We start from the raw sequence: 15,181 nt of genomic DNA, 5'->3' as shown, positions 1-15,181 counted from the left end.
ATTCTTCCTTCGTTTTTTTTTACTTCTCCTTTTAATAGTGGTGTCAGCATTTCACACCTCTCTGGTGTGAGGTTTGTTTACGCAAAAAAAGAAAAAAAAGTGTGTATGTGTACATCTGTAGAGTTACTCATGAATTTCTGTAACTGGGTGTGCTTTAAGCTTAAAGATTTCCAAAATAATTTAAACACACACAAATACACCAACTGAAAGTGCTGTTTCCAGTGTTCACTCAAAGTGTAATGCATACATTTACTTAAGAATGTGTCAGAGAGTGTGTTGCCTGGGTAAACTGTAAACTTTTACTTGTGCCAAGAATCCCCCCAGAGCAGAGAGTTTTTTTTTTTTTTTTTTTTTTGGTCAGGACTACACACACAGCCTGTGCTTTTAGTGTCGCATGTCATCTTTGTTTTGCTTCCTGCTCCTGTCTCCACCCTGTGTGCTGTCATTTTCATCTCACTGAAATGTGCCCAGCTGTTCTCTGTTAGTTCAGACGTTCTTAAACCTTTTGGGCAAATAGCCCTAAATGGCCTTTGGATCTTTTCCAACCTAAATCGAATTACAGATGTATAAGTTAGGAGTATGTGGACATTTGAACATTTTATTATATTAAGGAGTAATATTCTCTGCACTGAATTGCATCATTTGACATGCATCCTCTTTCACATCCAGCTTTAAACAACACACAAAGGTTTAAAGAACTCTAGTTGTTTTTAATTAACGGAACACCTTTGCATAATAAAGCTGTTGCCTTCATCAAAGTTATGACTTAAATATGGCCTGGGGTTCTGCTTCATAAAAATTTAATGGCTTTTCGCTTTCAACTGGGTCTGCATCACTGGCATCTGTTCTGTCCGTCTCCATCGTTCTTGTGAATTTTGCACGTGATGTGGTTTCCGGGTGCTTTTTTTTTCTTCCCCGTTGGATTATTTTTTATTATTTTGCATTTTCATTCATTTATTTTTTACTCAGTAGCAAATATTTCAAATGTAATGAAGTATAATACTTCAAACAAAACGTACTTAAGTAAAAGTAAAATTACAGATTTTAAAAGCTACTTTAAAAAGTAAAAGTACACAAAAAATCTACTTATTTACCGTAACACAAGTAAATGTAATTTGGTACTTTCCACCTCTGGTGGCATGAACCAACCTCAGCTGGAGCAGAGGGGTTTGGTGCATGACTCTGATTGTATGGCTTTCTCTACAGTACATTTTATGTGCATCTGAAGGGTTAAATGTGCATTCACTAGATGGCAGACATCAGAACCAAAGCATCACTGTCCATCCAGTTTAATGCATGTTGATGTTGAACACACTGACAAGCTCTGCTTCTTTCAAAACATTCAGTGTAATCTTGATTGTTGGCCAGAGCTGTGTCTCACATTGAAAATGCTGACCGTACATTTAAAAATTTTAATTTAAGTAAAAAGATCTAAATGACCTTTACTAGGTCTGAAAGCTACATTAGAGGATTTTTAACACTAACTGTATGAGATTCGGGTTAAAAATTTAATGGATTGGAATAGTGCATAATAAAAATACCATGTATGTCTTCATAGTTAGAACAGCATTTCTAATAATTTGTGAAAATGTTCAAACAAATAAGGAGACTCAACAAATGAATTTTCTCACGACCCTGCTCATAAATCAAGTGACCCCATGTGGGGTTCTGTCCCCTAGTTTGGGAGTTCCTGTGTTACTTCCTCATTATGTCTGTGTAGGTGGAGTTTGCATGTTTGTGTTTGGTAGGTTTCCTCCAGGAACTCCGCCTACCCCCCCACACCACATTACCCCCACCCACCCCAACCCTATGCCCTGTAGTGCTTCCAAATTGCTCATAGTGTCTGACTGGGTGTGGGTTCTTTTATTTCAAGGCAAACCTGTTGTTTGGGATATGTCCAATGCTTATTCAATAGCCCTGATTGAGTTTTCTTCTTTTCTTAACTTCAGTGTCTTGCTTCTCTCCCATATACAGCTCGCTGATCTTCATGCTGGTTTATGCTTCTGAAGAAATCCAGTCATCATGGTTAAAACCCAGAACTCCACCAAGATTCTACATTTATAGCTATTAATGGTTCAAACACTCTCAGTTTAACAAGGCAACAAGAAATTTGTCAGTGACGTCTTCTTATGTTTTTGATCACCAAAAAATAGATAGGTATAAACATAGGTTTCATTCGAATTCTGACCTATTGTTTCTTTTATCTTTTGATCTCAAACCCACATGTCTTCTGTGTAGAGCAAAAACAAAAGGACTGTATATATATTTGGCTAGTGCTGTTACAAGCCATGACTTGAAAAAGGCTTTGGTGCACTTCCAATTCATGTAAGAGTTTTTTTTTATAAGTCACCGGTGCATTGTATTTAAAAAAAAACAAAAAAAAAAAAAACAGGAATGTCGTGATAATGGTTAGTACAGCATGTTTTTCATTGAGATTGTATTGTGTGTGTCTGTGTTTGGTTTGTTTGTAGGATATTAAGCATTTTTTGTCTTATATGCATCTTTTTACATTAACATCAATCAGCCAACAAAAGTCTGCCATGGTTACATGATATATATAATGACGTTAATGCTGAAATTGGTCAAGTGTTTTGCGTCACTGCTCTCATATACACAGACTGAATCAGCCTATTGCCTCCACACACTCACACGCACACTCACTTAATGACAAGGGCCAACCAGACACATTATTAAAAATAACTCTTTTGTAATGTTTATGGTGCAACATTTACCAAGTCACAGACGCAGTATGAATTCAGCTGATACTGAATTTTAGATTACAGGAAAAACACAAGAACTGGATCTGCCTGCTTGACACCTTCAGAAGCCAGACTGCAGATCCACCATTACACCCTTTTCAAAACACAGACGACTGCTATCTTATTATTGACTTATTCATCGGGACAGAATTCAGATTCGCCCAGTTTGAGTTCTCTGATCAAGGCATATTTTAACCACAAAAAATAGGATGAATTTTGATTTTTTGTTGTTTTTTTTTTCATCCAAATGGCGCCAAGTGGCAATGAATGAATAATGACCACAGCGCCTGTGGCTAAACACACAAGCAGGGAAAACGTCCATTTCTCCACTGATTACCAGGTTGTGTGATCAGGCTGTTTGAGTACAGTGTGCACAACCACCAATTTAAAGTTTAACCACGCGATGCAGCCCAGCCCTGTAGGAGCACGGAGCATAAAGCCATACTTACGTACAGAAAGCATTTCGAGTTTACACACTACATACACAGTGCACTCTGTAGCAGACAATGCTCCTTAATGCACATAGGATCTGGGAACTGGGATTCTAAAAATAAACTCAGTGGTGTGTGTGCGAGTGTATGCTCAGAGAAGAGAAATTCTCTAAGTGTAACCAGTCTGTGCCTGAAACACTCTGGTTACACTTACACACCCCGAACTACACTATCTTACACACACACACACACACCTTCTAAGGGCTGTGACATATTTAGCCACCACCAGGCCACTCGCATTACATAAGACACACCGGACACAGCAGTCCAAAAGGGGCCTCCGTGAGTGTCAAACTTCAAGAAGCCGACATGTCGGGGACCCGAATGACAAAGTGCTTCAGTAGTCACTCCTTCCTGCCAGCACTGAAGGACAAATGTGTGTGTGCAATCATGAATCCATATACGTAACCATAAAAAGACTAGGTTGTGCAAAATTCACTGCCTTGTTTGTGACTCGTCTAACAATACCACGCTCAAAAATTTACAAGGCAAAAAAGCACCATGAGCGGCTCGGTGGGACATGTCATTATCTCTCAACTCAGCATTCAGCACTCAGCTTCCTCTGCCACATGGGTTTCCTCTCAACTCGCAAAAACAAAATAACCACATTATCCTGGCATGACAGGGAACCACACACACACACACATATATATATATATATATATATATATATATAGTCACACCAATGTAGTAGCTAATCCACATAGTGAATGTGTGAGGTCACTTATATAAACCCAAAAACCACATCATACAATTCTGACGTCGCTCCAAAAGTCTCTCAGCGTTAAGCTGAGAAATATTAAACATGGAAATATTTCCAAACAGGCTCCTTCCTGTTCCCAAACACCACGCATATGTTCTCCATACACACACACACACACAAGGAATGTAGAAGAAGCTAACAGGCAAATAGTGACCTGCACATGTTCTGCAATTATCCCTAAGCCCTCTAGCTGAGGTGCCAGGCAATGTAATGCATTACTTTTTGTCCTGTCAGGAAAATATTATTTGTGCTGTCAACTGTGATTCGAAACTTACAAAGATGTCAATTTTGTCCAATCGAGCTGAATTATAAGACAGTGTCATAAGCCAAATCATGAAGGGAATATGGGTCAGCTCTTTATAGTGAAAAGTCACTGGTCTGGAAAAGGAAACTGGGGCAAGCCCTGGTTAAAATGTTAATCAAGTTAACCGGCTGGGGGGCAGCTGGTGTTCCAGTTCATCCCAAAGATGTTCGTTGCGGATAAGGTTAGGGGCTCAGTGCAGGATACTCAAGCTCCACCACTTCAGCAGCGTCATGCTGGAACAGGTTTAGGCCTCTTAGTTCCAGTGAAGGGGAAACTGTAATGCTACAGCACATATGGAGAACTGTGTGCTTCTGAGTTTGCGGAAAAGTTTAAGGATAGAACGTATACGTCACCCAGGCCTTGAAAATATACAAGAGTATATTCATCTCTGACCATAACATCAAGACTGTACAGTATATTTAAATAGTGAATCACAAATAAATGCTATAAACATAGCTGGGGCTTCACAGACTGGGTCACCTAAGATGTGATGGTCAGAGATGGGAAGAGCATATACTCTTTGCCATATAGTGTATAAATATTTACTTTAGATCAGTTAACATACGGGTCAAATTACATGTTAAGTCTATAACATTGACAATGCTGTTATGAATGGGAAAATATCCATCACACATCACAGATAGCTGGCTAGTATGTGGCTAACAAAAGACCAAAATAAACGCAAAAAAAACCCGACAGTTCTGAGATCCACCCTCCCAGTTGAACCAAATGCAGCACTTCTGTATACCTACTGTATATACAGGAGACCACATCAAGCCTTTGTTGTTGATAACTGAACTGGCTTAATCTAGACATATCTTAATCAGATGTAAATACCAGCAGTTATCTTACTGTATTTATTACACTTAAGTAAAGAGATTATGAGCTACAAACCAGACCAAATGAAAAAAATAAAAGATTTCCCAGATTCCAGTGAATTCTCTTGCACATTCTTTTAATGTTTACTCTACTAATATGAGATACAAATTTACCCGTTGTACACTGATATCATTTTGACCTTCGAGCATTCCAATATAAATAGCTTAAGTAGATCAGGTTTACAGTGGCTGATCTCACGGACCACAGCATGCCTCACCAGAGTGCCCTTATGAGTCACCAACGTGAGAAATACCGAGTAACCACATGGTGAATGTGTGCAAAATGGTACTTTCTTAGGTCCACAATGTCCAGGGAGGAAATGGAACAGGATAAATGTGCATCCAGAAGCATGGAACTGATGTTGTAGACAGATTGGGACAGCTGACCGTTTGGTTTTACTGCTACAGGAAGAAGAAATAGCCCGTTTGTTGCTAAAAGAAAACAACCCCCTTCCCACCTCACACACACACACAGACCCCATCAACCTCCTGTTCTAACACACTAGAGATAGGTGGAAACCCTGCCTGTTAACGTGTTGATTTTTTTTTTTTACCAATAAGTATATTGCACACTTTAAAGAATATATATTTCATAATCATAAATTTGAAAAAGCTCTATGGCCCATTAGTGCTAGTGGAAAGAGACCAAAAAGGTCAGAGGAACACATTGACTGGAGCTCAAACTAATTTCAACATGCTCTCTCTATCCCACATTGACTGAAGATAATGCTATTTATTTTAGTTTATCTTCTATTTGGAAACAAACACCAGAACAGTTTGAAATGAAGCATAGATTAAGCACTTCTTCCTGTGGACGCTCTTGCACTGGATGCATAGTGACCACCCATGAGGAGTTCACGCATAACACTAAAGCACAAAATGATGGAACGCTCATGATCTGGGAGTGTGTGTGCATCCGCATCATTGAGACTTCTTTGACACATCCTTGATAAAACTGAACAGCACTGATTATGCAAGAATGGGCTGCTATCAGTCAGGATGTGGCCTAGAAGTTGATTGACGCCATGTCAGGGTGAATTGCAGAGGCCTTGAAAAAAAAGTAAACTGTAAATATTGACTTTTCACATAAACATTATATAATCCTCAATAAAAGCCTTTAAAAGTTAAGAAATGCTTGTAATTATACTTCAGTATACCATAGTAACATATGACCAAAAAAAAAAAAAATCTAAATACCCTGAAGTGTTTGAGGATGCCGCCCCCTGGTGGAATTATTCAGGGTGACTTTTAAAAAAAGGAGTAAATACACTCAAATTGAAAAATCAAGCCTCCTTCCAGGTCACATAGTACATAAAATGTTAATAAGGCTTTTAAACAATAGCTTTCAGTATAAAGCTTGGGTAACTAAAGCAAGAAGCCCATCATATTTTCACTTTTGTGAACCAGTTCTTCTGCTTTAACAAAACGCAACAGACACAGCAAATCAGGAAACGGAGTAAGTTTGCACATCTTTTATTCAGGCACAAGAGGAACCATTTGGTTTGTTTGCCTAATTGGCAATCAGCGTTACTGTACATCCACAACCACACAGTCACAGTGCCACTTTTTAAAGTGCTCAACGTGTCAAGTATTCAGATCAACTATTCTACATTCATACAAGCCATTCAAGTGCTCGGTAACCAGAAAGAAAAGGCACAATTAGCAGACATGGCTTCAGGTGTATGGCTCCAGCATCTAAAGTAAAGGTGTCCGCAAGCCGAAAGATCAACACTAACATTGGAATGAGCAGACACGAAATGTTGCCACATCTACACATGCTACTGTGGTGAAAAATGTGCAAGGAGTGTGATTTAGCAGAGGCAAGCTAACAGATCCAAATTAGCATCCCAGTGTAAGTGCCTGTTCAAGAGAGGATTTACAGAATAAATCAATCTGGGTAAAGCAAGAAGCCTGAGAAGGTGCTGTACTTCCAGCTACTGCCATAGATGGCGCCACGGTGGAGGCGCAGCCAGATGTGATCGCCAACACGCAGAGGGAGGACGGCATGGTTGCTGGCCGTCTCATGGTCAGGTGCACCATCGTTGGCATACGCTGAAGCCACTACTTCATCATTGCGCATCAGGTTGACATAAAGCGGCACACTGATGGCCAGCTTAAGGATGTGGAAAAAGAAGACGTATGTGCCTGCTGCAGGGCAAGAAAAGTGGCCAGACGGTGCATCAAACGCATTGCCAAGGTTGCTGTGGAGCAGGTCGAAAGCAATAGGTTGGTCCAGAGTCCCTGGAGCCAAGTTTGTGGCACGAGCAGCTGAAAAGGCCACGCGAATTTGCGGGTAAACAGGCATCAAGGTGTGAGGAGGAGGTCCAGTTAAGGGCATCGCAGAGGTTGTAATGGTCAGAGAGTCACCGTGAGCCGAGTCTATTATATATGCACCCTCGCGGTCTGGGCTGCTCACTTGAGAGGAGTCGCTCCAACCTGCTACACACAAGAAATTTGACCTGTATTTAGATTGATCCAGAATCCTTCCAAGAATGGCAAAGCTGAGAAATAACCAACTGATGTACCAACGGAGCTGTTCCTCCGAGCTGCCGTCCCTCCGGTGCGTTTATGACTCGTCTGATACCCATTTTCCTAAGAAATATTTGAGAGATGATCAAAACCAAGTTGTTCTACATGAAGTCAAAAGCTGAGTGAGAAAATCAAACGTCTCTTACCTGTGAGGTATACAGAACAGATCCAGTCTCACGGTGGGTCTGGGAACTAAAGCCTCCTCCTGGAGCACGTACATTTGCTCTGTGTACATCAAAGCCTCCTGTGAAATTCACAGTAAAAGGGGGGGGAAAAATTAATACAAATCATTATCCAGCCCACCAGCACTAGAATCCTGGCCCTTTACAAAAAAAAAAAAAGTCTCAACCAATGAAGTGAAGGGCATTCAAGTAAAACTCAATTTCTTAAATTTAGGTGTAAAGCCAATTTACAGAAGACTTCAGGAACAGTATGGTGATCAAACTTAGTCGCAGTAAAACACCTGAAAGGTGCAAATGTTTTAAAGGCTGTGCGTCTCAGAATTGTGTTGTCCCGGTTTGACTTGAACACCCCTTGTAAAGCATCTATTAAACAGAATGAAAAAAACAGAATAGATAGAGAAGAAAAGAAGGAAGATACCTCTGGAAGCCCCAGGTGAACGGAGTGAGGAATGAGAGTGTCCTCTTGCACCGTGTGCCATACCTCTGAGTGTATTGCGAGGGTAATAATGCTGGACCAGACTAGATTGAGACTGAGGGCCAGAATTTGGCCCAGGAGATGAATAAGCCTGGCTGGTAGCGCTGATGTCGCTTTCTGAGAGATATGCACTCTCTGGATAGATTTGGGGGGGAGAATAGATAAAAATATTGCACTTAAATTCATCATAAATGGCACATGCTTTCTTTAACACATCTATACTTAAACCACAAAGTTACCTACACTAAACAATCCAAAGCATGTATAACACCATGTCTAAGTAATGCATTTGAAATCTACCACCCCCTTTTATTTTTGATTACCCATCTGCAGGTCATCTTGTGGCAGGCTGAGCTCCGGTGGAGTCTGGGTGCTAGCGGTGGAGCGACTCAGAGTGCTTGCTGTACTGTAGCTCAGACAAATGCCCCCTAAAAACCCGCTTTCATCAGTTTTCAGCTCAGAGCCCCTGGTGATTGGAACATCCCCGCTGAAGACCTGGAGTACAGACAGACTTGAGCACTTGATCATTTAAAAACATGCATTTTTTTAATTTTATAAATACACTCACAGAGTGCAGGCTGCTGAAGGATGCAGTGCTGGTTGCAGGTAGAGATCGTCTGCTGGGTGGAGTGCTAAAGGACTGTGGCAGAACAGTCGAGGGTACGTCTCCATTAGAAAGGGGCTGCTTTCCTACCTGTTGCACACGATGTATGAATAACCTGCTTTAAATCACCCTGAGGCAGATAAAGGCAATCATTCATAGATATGTTCCCATCTTAATCAGACCCAAGTGTCAAGTTACATGCACAAGAGAGGGGTCCAAGAGAGGGAAATTAGCCATTCTGAGTGGGATGGGTATACTCTACCGTAACGATCACAGCCACTCTAACCAATGATGTGCATCTTTGAGCTCATACTTATGAATCAAAGTGTTACTATTACATTTTTAGCATTGTTACTAAAAAGTACTGTTGAAATAAATTAGATTGTTTGCCTTTTTACCTTATGTGTTCCTGATGTAACGTTATCATGCTCATTAGTTTGATACTTTATCATGGAGCATTTTCTTAAGAGCATCCTGTATACATGCACAAAACGTGATGACTTCCAGCTGACATGTCGTGGTGTCAAAGCTAATAAAAAAATTCTGATGCATATCATTTTCATACCATCATGCATGAACGCTTTAACCTGGTGCAATGCAAACAGACACTGATTGGAGTTGCCAGGAATACCATTTTCAGGCTATGGAACAGATTCCAATCAAATGGTTCTACTGATGGGTCTGGCATGTCAAAAGTGACGACATAATTTGGCATCATTGAAAAGATTGGGACAGAAAATCCTGTTTGAATGCTGTTGGTATTCCTTGACATTTGGCTGCAAATGGACATGCAAGAAGGCCACAGCATGGACAGTGTCGACTATCAATTGTCATGTAAAGTTTTAATTACTAGGGAAATTTTTGCAGAAAGAAAAAAAAAAAAAAAAAAAAAATCTAACTTTGCTTCCTTACGCTGATTCATCTTATATGGATATGATGTACATGTGGGTCCACCCAACTGAAAATGTAGCTTTTTATTATTCTAAATGGTAAATCTCCGAAAGAACCCTATAGAAAATCACTGAAGTAACTCTAAATAAACTCTAGTGTAAGGGGACATGTAATCTTTACATACAGACCTGCTTAGAGTTCTTGTTCTCACAAGGTGCAGAGATGCACGACTCTCTGCAGTAGAGAGGTGGAGATGTGAAACCTTTTTCTTGTTCCACCTAGAACCAAAGAGCAGTTTGTTATAAAACCCATTCATATTAATTTCATCCTTTTTACGCCACATGTAAATAAGAAAAACCCTATTTTCACAGAATAGTAGGGTCACATAGCTGGACGAAGTGGCTTACCTGTGGTTCATCTTGAGTGTTGAGCTTTAGGTCAGAAGGGTTTGTGATCTGATCCCCATTGGTCAGAGTGCTTTGGGGGTCTTCAGAACATTGGTGGCCATGAAGAGGAGTTGACTGGCACATGAACACAACACAAATATCAAAAACTGTAAAAGTACTGCAATTTAAAAATAAAAACAACAGTTCTGCCAAATGTGACTTTGACTTACATTGTGAGATGGAGGCAGGATATCAGCTGGTATATTCTGTTCTCTAGGAGCTGTAAAACAAACAAGCTTTAGATATCACACTTGCACAAGACCACTGCTCGGTCATTTGGAAGACATTCAGCATATCACAATCAGTTATCCATTCGGGCAGGGAGCTTTACCCAGAGGAGAGGTGACCGGAGACAGACACAGCCCTCTTGTTCGGCCATTACCCAGCACGGCTTCTCCATCCAGCAAAGAGTCCTGAATGAGATTCAAGATATTGTGAAATTGTTTTATTTTCCTAAAAAAAAAAAAAAAAGTCCCAAAATAGAGCTGATGCTCCATAGGGGTTTTCCTAATGCAAAAACATTAACTTTATTTGTATTGAAACAAACTTGGGTAAATCTAATGAACTTTGTATTGAAGCAAAGACAGGCTTATAACTGTTGGCAGCTACCAATAACCTTCTCTTTATATTTCCACACATTTTCAAATTAAAGATGCTTAGCTTTTACCTCAATATATTGTATTGTGTCTGTACATTGGTTAAACTCGCTCTTTCAACATTTACAATTCACACATTGAAGGGTCTGAAACCAGTCTCAAATTCTGTGCATGTCTGACAGAATTCACTTAAACTTAGGCATTAGACTAGTACACCTTTTTCGAAATTTGGTTACAAATAAATGTACATTTCTGGTATATATTTATTTAATTATTCCTTTTTAAGTCTGAAAATTGGTTCTGTTAAAAAAAAAAAAAAAATCAAATACCATAACACATGGCAAAATAAAGAGACAGAATTAAAGGAGGATGAGCATGCAGTGCTGATGTGTACCTGAATAAAGCTGAAGGAGCCGGTGATCTGATCCATCAGGTGATCCAGCTGCTGTCTGCGCAAGGCTGGATCTTTAGCCAGAGAGGACGGCGAGTTAAACACCTCCATGGATACAGGTTTTCTAACATCCCCATTCTATTGAAGCAGAGAATTACTACATGCTTGTGATTAGTATGACTACAACTAAAAAGTACGAAGGACAGGAACACTTACAGATTTGGTGGTCTGGCTTCCTTTAATTTTCTTCTGCCGTTTCTAAGATATTAAATACAAACAAGATTTGATCAGCCAACCAACTGGCAGATTCCACTTGGCCCCACAAGAGTAAAATAAACATCAAGAGCAACCTGTTTGGTTTCAACACCAGGCTTCATATTGACCATGGCTTTTGGAATGAATCCTGCTGCTCCTTTCCAAGGCTTTTGCAACCCTACTTTGGAGGATGCTGGTGAATCAGAAACCTCCATATCCCAAGAGTCTGGTGGTTCCTGTTCTTTATGGGCCAAGAACTCCACCTTCCAGTTCGGTGACTGCACGTTCATGTCGTCGCCCTGCCTAGGGCCAGTGAGGTCGCTCTCAGTTATGTAGCGTCTGTTTAAAAACTGGCATCATTCTAAAGTTACTGACACACTTCAGTGCAAAGAACAGGAGAAATATATCATAACTTGATCTAGCAAGGATAAAGAGGACATCCCAAGAAAAGAAAAGCAAGATTTAGACAGAAGAACAGTAGTTTGTTGGTTCCTACCTGCCTTGAAGCCAGATCGACAGAGTTCAAACTGCCCACCTCTGCAAAAGAAAAGAACAAAGATCACACACACCAACAGGTGAAGCAGCTTGTACACTACTGTGCATACACCATGCAACTTACCAGGGAGGGTGCTTGATGTAGATGAAACATCAGGTTTTTGTTCATCGTCGTTCTTCTTTGGATCTTCTTTAGGCTCTGGGAGGTGATCAAATAAACCAGAGTCGACCAGTCGGAGCAGTTTCTCCCTGAGGGATTTATCTTGCAAAGAAATGTGAATTTATACTTAAAATAAAGCCATCAGGACACGTGTGTACAGAATTAAAAATGTAGTAAGGAAAAGCAAGTCATGGATATTTGAAGGTTTTTTCATAAATCAACTATGGCTAGAGATTTATTGGCACCCTTCATAAAAAAAAAAAAATGCTACATGCAGTAAAATAACTAAACTAAAACAAATTTTTCCCACCCCATTACTTTTAAAATATTGAACATACATATGTAAACCCTTTAAGTCACCCATTACCACAAGTGCAAAAAAATCTCAAGTCCAAATAAGAAACTTAGACAAATCAGGTAAGATATCAAATACACAACTTATTAAAATGTCCTTAAACACAAGCAGAGCAAGGATAATATACACTCCTAAAGAGTTCATGTCCCAAAATTTCACCACCTGAACTTCAACTTCACAAACTCCCTAAGCGCTTCTGTGTTGCATTCCTGTAATCCTTTAAGGTCCTTCTACATTTTATTTTTTATCTTAGAGCTCAGTGTTTTAATGCCCGAGCTAACACGCCTCAAATAATGCTTTTCTTCATGCCTCAAATGCCCTTTAATTCACTCCTCCTTCAAATGCAGCATTTCAGTGTCTATGTAAATGAGCTACTGCTGTGCTACACCTCTAGAGAACCCGCAGACCTGGGCAACAAGCCAGAGGTCATAAGCAGGAAAAAACTAATTGGCTTGTTTAATCCATAGGTAATAGGTTTAGAGTAAGAACATTTTTATTTGTACACATGCACACGTGAATTTCGTTAAATATTAGAAAAATTTTGGTTTAAATTGAAAGTTTTAAATTAAGGTGGACATCATGCCACTCCCTACAAGCTGAGAATTTTTAATCCATTATTTTGCAGAAGAAAATGCTTAAATATTCCCAATTTTAGCTCATCTTAAACATTAACAAGGGTGACATGCAATCATACCATCATTACATTTTAATAGGTTGATTTGTCAATTATGATTATAAAGGGGGGGACGAACGCACATGTCGAGCCAGCAACTGGTTCATCTGTGCCATCCAGCAAGTCCAGGTAAACAAAAGAGGCCTTTTCCATCTGATCCTCCAAACTGCAGGGACAAAGACAAGGTCAGCTAAAATCTGCTTAAAAAGTAAATCATGACATTCTTCATGCGGCAAAAGATTTTACAGGAACCTCTACAGCTTCTACAAACCTCATGCTCTCATCCCTTTTGCAAGCTAATAACGAAGCCAGGTTCAGCAGCTTCTCCACATCCTTTGCAGACAGGTAGCGAGCATGTTCACACGTGTCGAAGCTTTTCCTGATCTCACGCCTCTGGAGACTACAGAGGACATACTGCACCTGCAGCATCATAGCCAATCGCCTCTGTTCAGTTTCAGCCCTTTGAACCTGCTCTTTCCGCATGGCCTTCTTCTGAGACTTCAACAGCTAATAATGACAAGTTTCAATGAAAGACAGAGAGGTAATCCAAAATCAAGTTGTTTTTTTTAAGAAAAAGGTTCTCTTACATCCTGAGTGAGTGCACAGATTGTCTTTTGCAACTCTTTGGCAAACTGAAGGTTGTGGGCCACTTCTTCATACCTCCCTACTGCATCCTGAAAGAAGCAAAAAACATTTTAGAGCCAGAAAATCTTTCATTTGTTTAAAATCGTGTAAAAAAGAATTACCATTTGATCTTGATTGAGCCTTTCCCCGTTCTTTAGCCGCATTTGGTAGCCTTCCAGCTTGAGCTGCATAACATGAAACAGTGTTAAGCCACAAATCGACAAAAAGTATTAGGAAGAAAGCAGGCATTAGTGACGACACCACCTTCTTTTTCTCAATGTTGCGGATCTTGTGCCTAAGGCAGATGAGCCCGTCCTCGATGTAGGTCTCGTACCCATAGTAGACAGTGCCAGAGGGGTTGAGGGCGAGCTGCAGGGCTGTTAAAGCGCGTGGAGAATCTGCACTCGGGCTGCCTTCTGGCCCGGCCTTCCCTTCATCGATCGATCCTGGGAGAACCGTGGCATCTGAGCCTTGCGATGGGAACAGCTGAACCATTGTCCGTATCTCTCTAGAGCAGAAGAGGAGACATGCTGGTCACGACACAGACACTAACTACCGCAGGGTAATGTTTAAGTAAACCCTTAGACCAATGGATGTGAGGCAAAGGTATACTCATCAAGCTGAGCTTAGACCTTAAAAGGATTTTTTTTTTAAATCTCATGCTTTACAGCCCATCTAGTTTGAACTTTCACTCTTCACAGTGACCGTGCATTTGATGATGGTGCAGGGAATAAATAATGGCACCCAGGCAGAAAAAAAGCTAGTAAAAGAAATGCAACTTTTAAAATCATATGAGTGACACCAATGCTGACTGACTAAGTCAGTGTGTCGTGAGACAGGAACTTTCTGTGCCTCTGACTAAGCAGAAAGTGTGCAGGCTCCAGAAGGATCTTCATCAAACTGCAGCCAACATGCACAGCAGTCCCCAGTGCCACCACCCAGAATGTAGGAGAAAACACACAGATCGGATCTGCATTCACTCCATCATGGAGATAATCATCATCTGAAGGCCTCCGAGTGATGACCATCACAATGCAGGTAGAAATAAAAAATATTGACTGACCTCATGCGTCTCTCCTGCTGTGAGTGCAGCCTTTCAGAGCTGAGTGGAAAAGAGGAAAAATGAAACCAAGCTTGATGGAAAGAGAGAAAAAAAAAGAGAGAGAGAAAGAGACAGAGAGGGAACGGCAGCTGCTGAACGGGAGGGCAAGTTCGAGCCTCCTCTCACCTTTTTATGCACTCTCATCAGGGGAATCTCGGCAGCTGCGAGAGCAATCATGACGTCATGACGCTAATGGAAGCTGCGCGCT

General features: G+C 40.5%; 1 protein-coding gene across 4 annotated transcripts; it reads right to left on the bottom strand.

Annotated features, from left to right (window-relative positions):
* Positions 1-6,652: 6,652 nt before the first annotated feature.
* Positions 6,653-15,181, bottom strand: caprin2 (caprin family member 2). 4 transcript variants are annotated; one of them, XM_053514114.1, is made up of 21 exons: positions 15,100-15,181; positions 14,136-14,379; positions 13,994-14,056; positions 13,835-13,921; positions 13,519-13,754; positions 13,331-13,413; positions 12,184-12,321; positions 12,061-12,101; positions 11,660-11,914; positions 11,526-11,567; positions 11,313-11,447; positions 10,654-10,735; positions 10,493-10,542; positions 10,284-10,397; positions 10,065-10,154; positions 8,950-9,075; positions 8,705-8,876; positions 8,325-8,516; positions 7,871-7,968; positions 7,721-7,787; positions 6,653-7,634 (listed from the first exon to the last, which is right to left on the bottom strand). In XM_053514114.1, exons 2-21 carry the CDS (start codon positions 14,364-14,366, stop codon positions 7,084-7,086), a joined length of 2,853 nt encoding a protein of 950 aa, XP_053370089.1. In that variant the 5' UTR covers positions 14,367-14,379; positions 15,100-15,181; the 3' UTR covers positions 6,653-7,083. The 4 variants fall into 4 exon arrangements, with proteins under 4 accessions (XP_053370089.1, XP_053370081.1, XP_053370072.1 ...); XM_053514106.1 differs by lacking the exon at positions 15,100-15,181 and adding an exon at positions 14,935-15,072 and having other exon boundaries at positions 6,653-7,631; XM_053514097.1 differs by lacking the exon at positions 15,100-15,181 and adding an exon at positions 14,935-15,071.

The sequence above is a fragment of the Clarias gariepinus genome, chromosome 2 (assembly GCF_024256425.1).
Source record: "Clarias gariepinus isolate MV-2021 ecotype Netherlands chromosome 2, CGAR_prim_01v2, whole genome shotgun sequence".
NCBI lineage: Eukaryota > Metazoa > Chordata > Actinopteri > Siluriformes > Clariidae > Clarias > Clarias gariepinus.
This window is presented reverse-complemented; position numbering and strand designations above follow the sequence as displayed.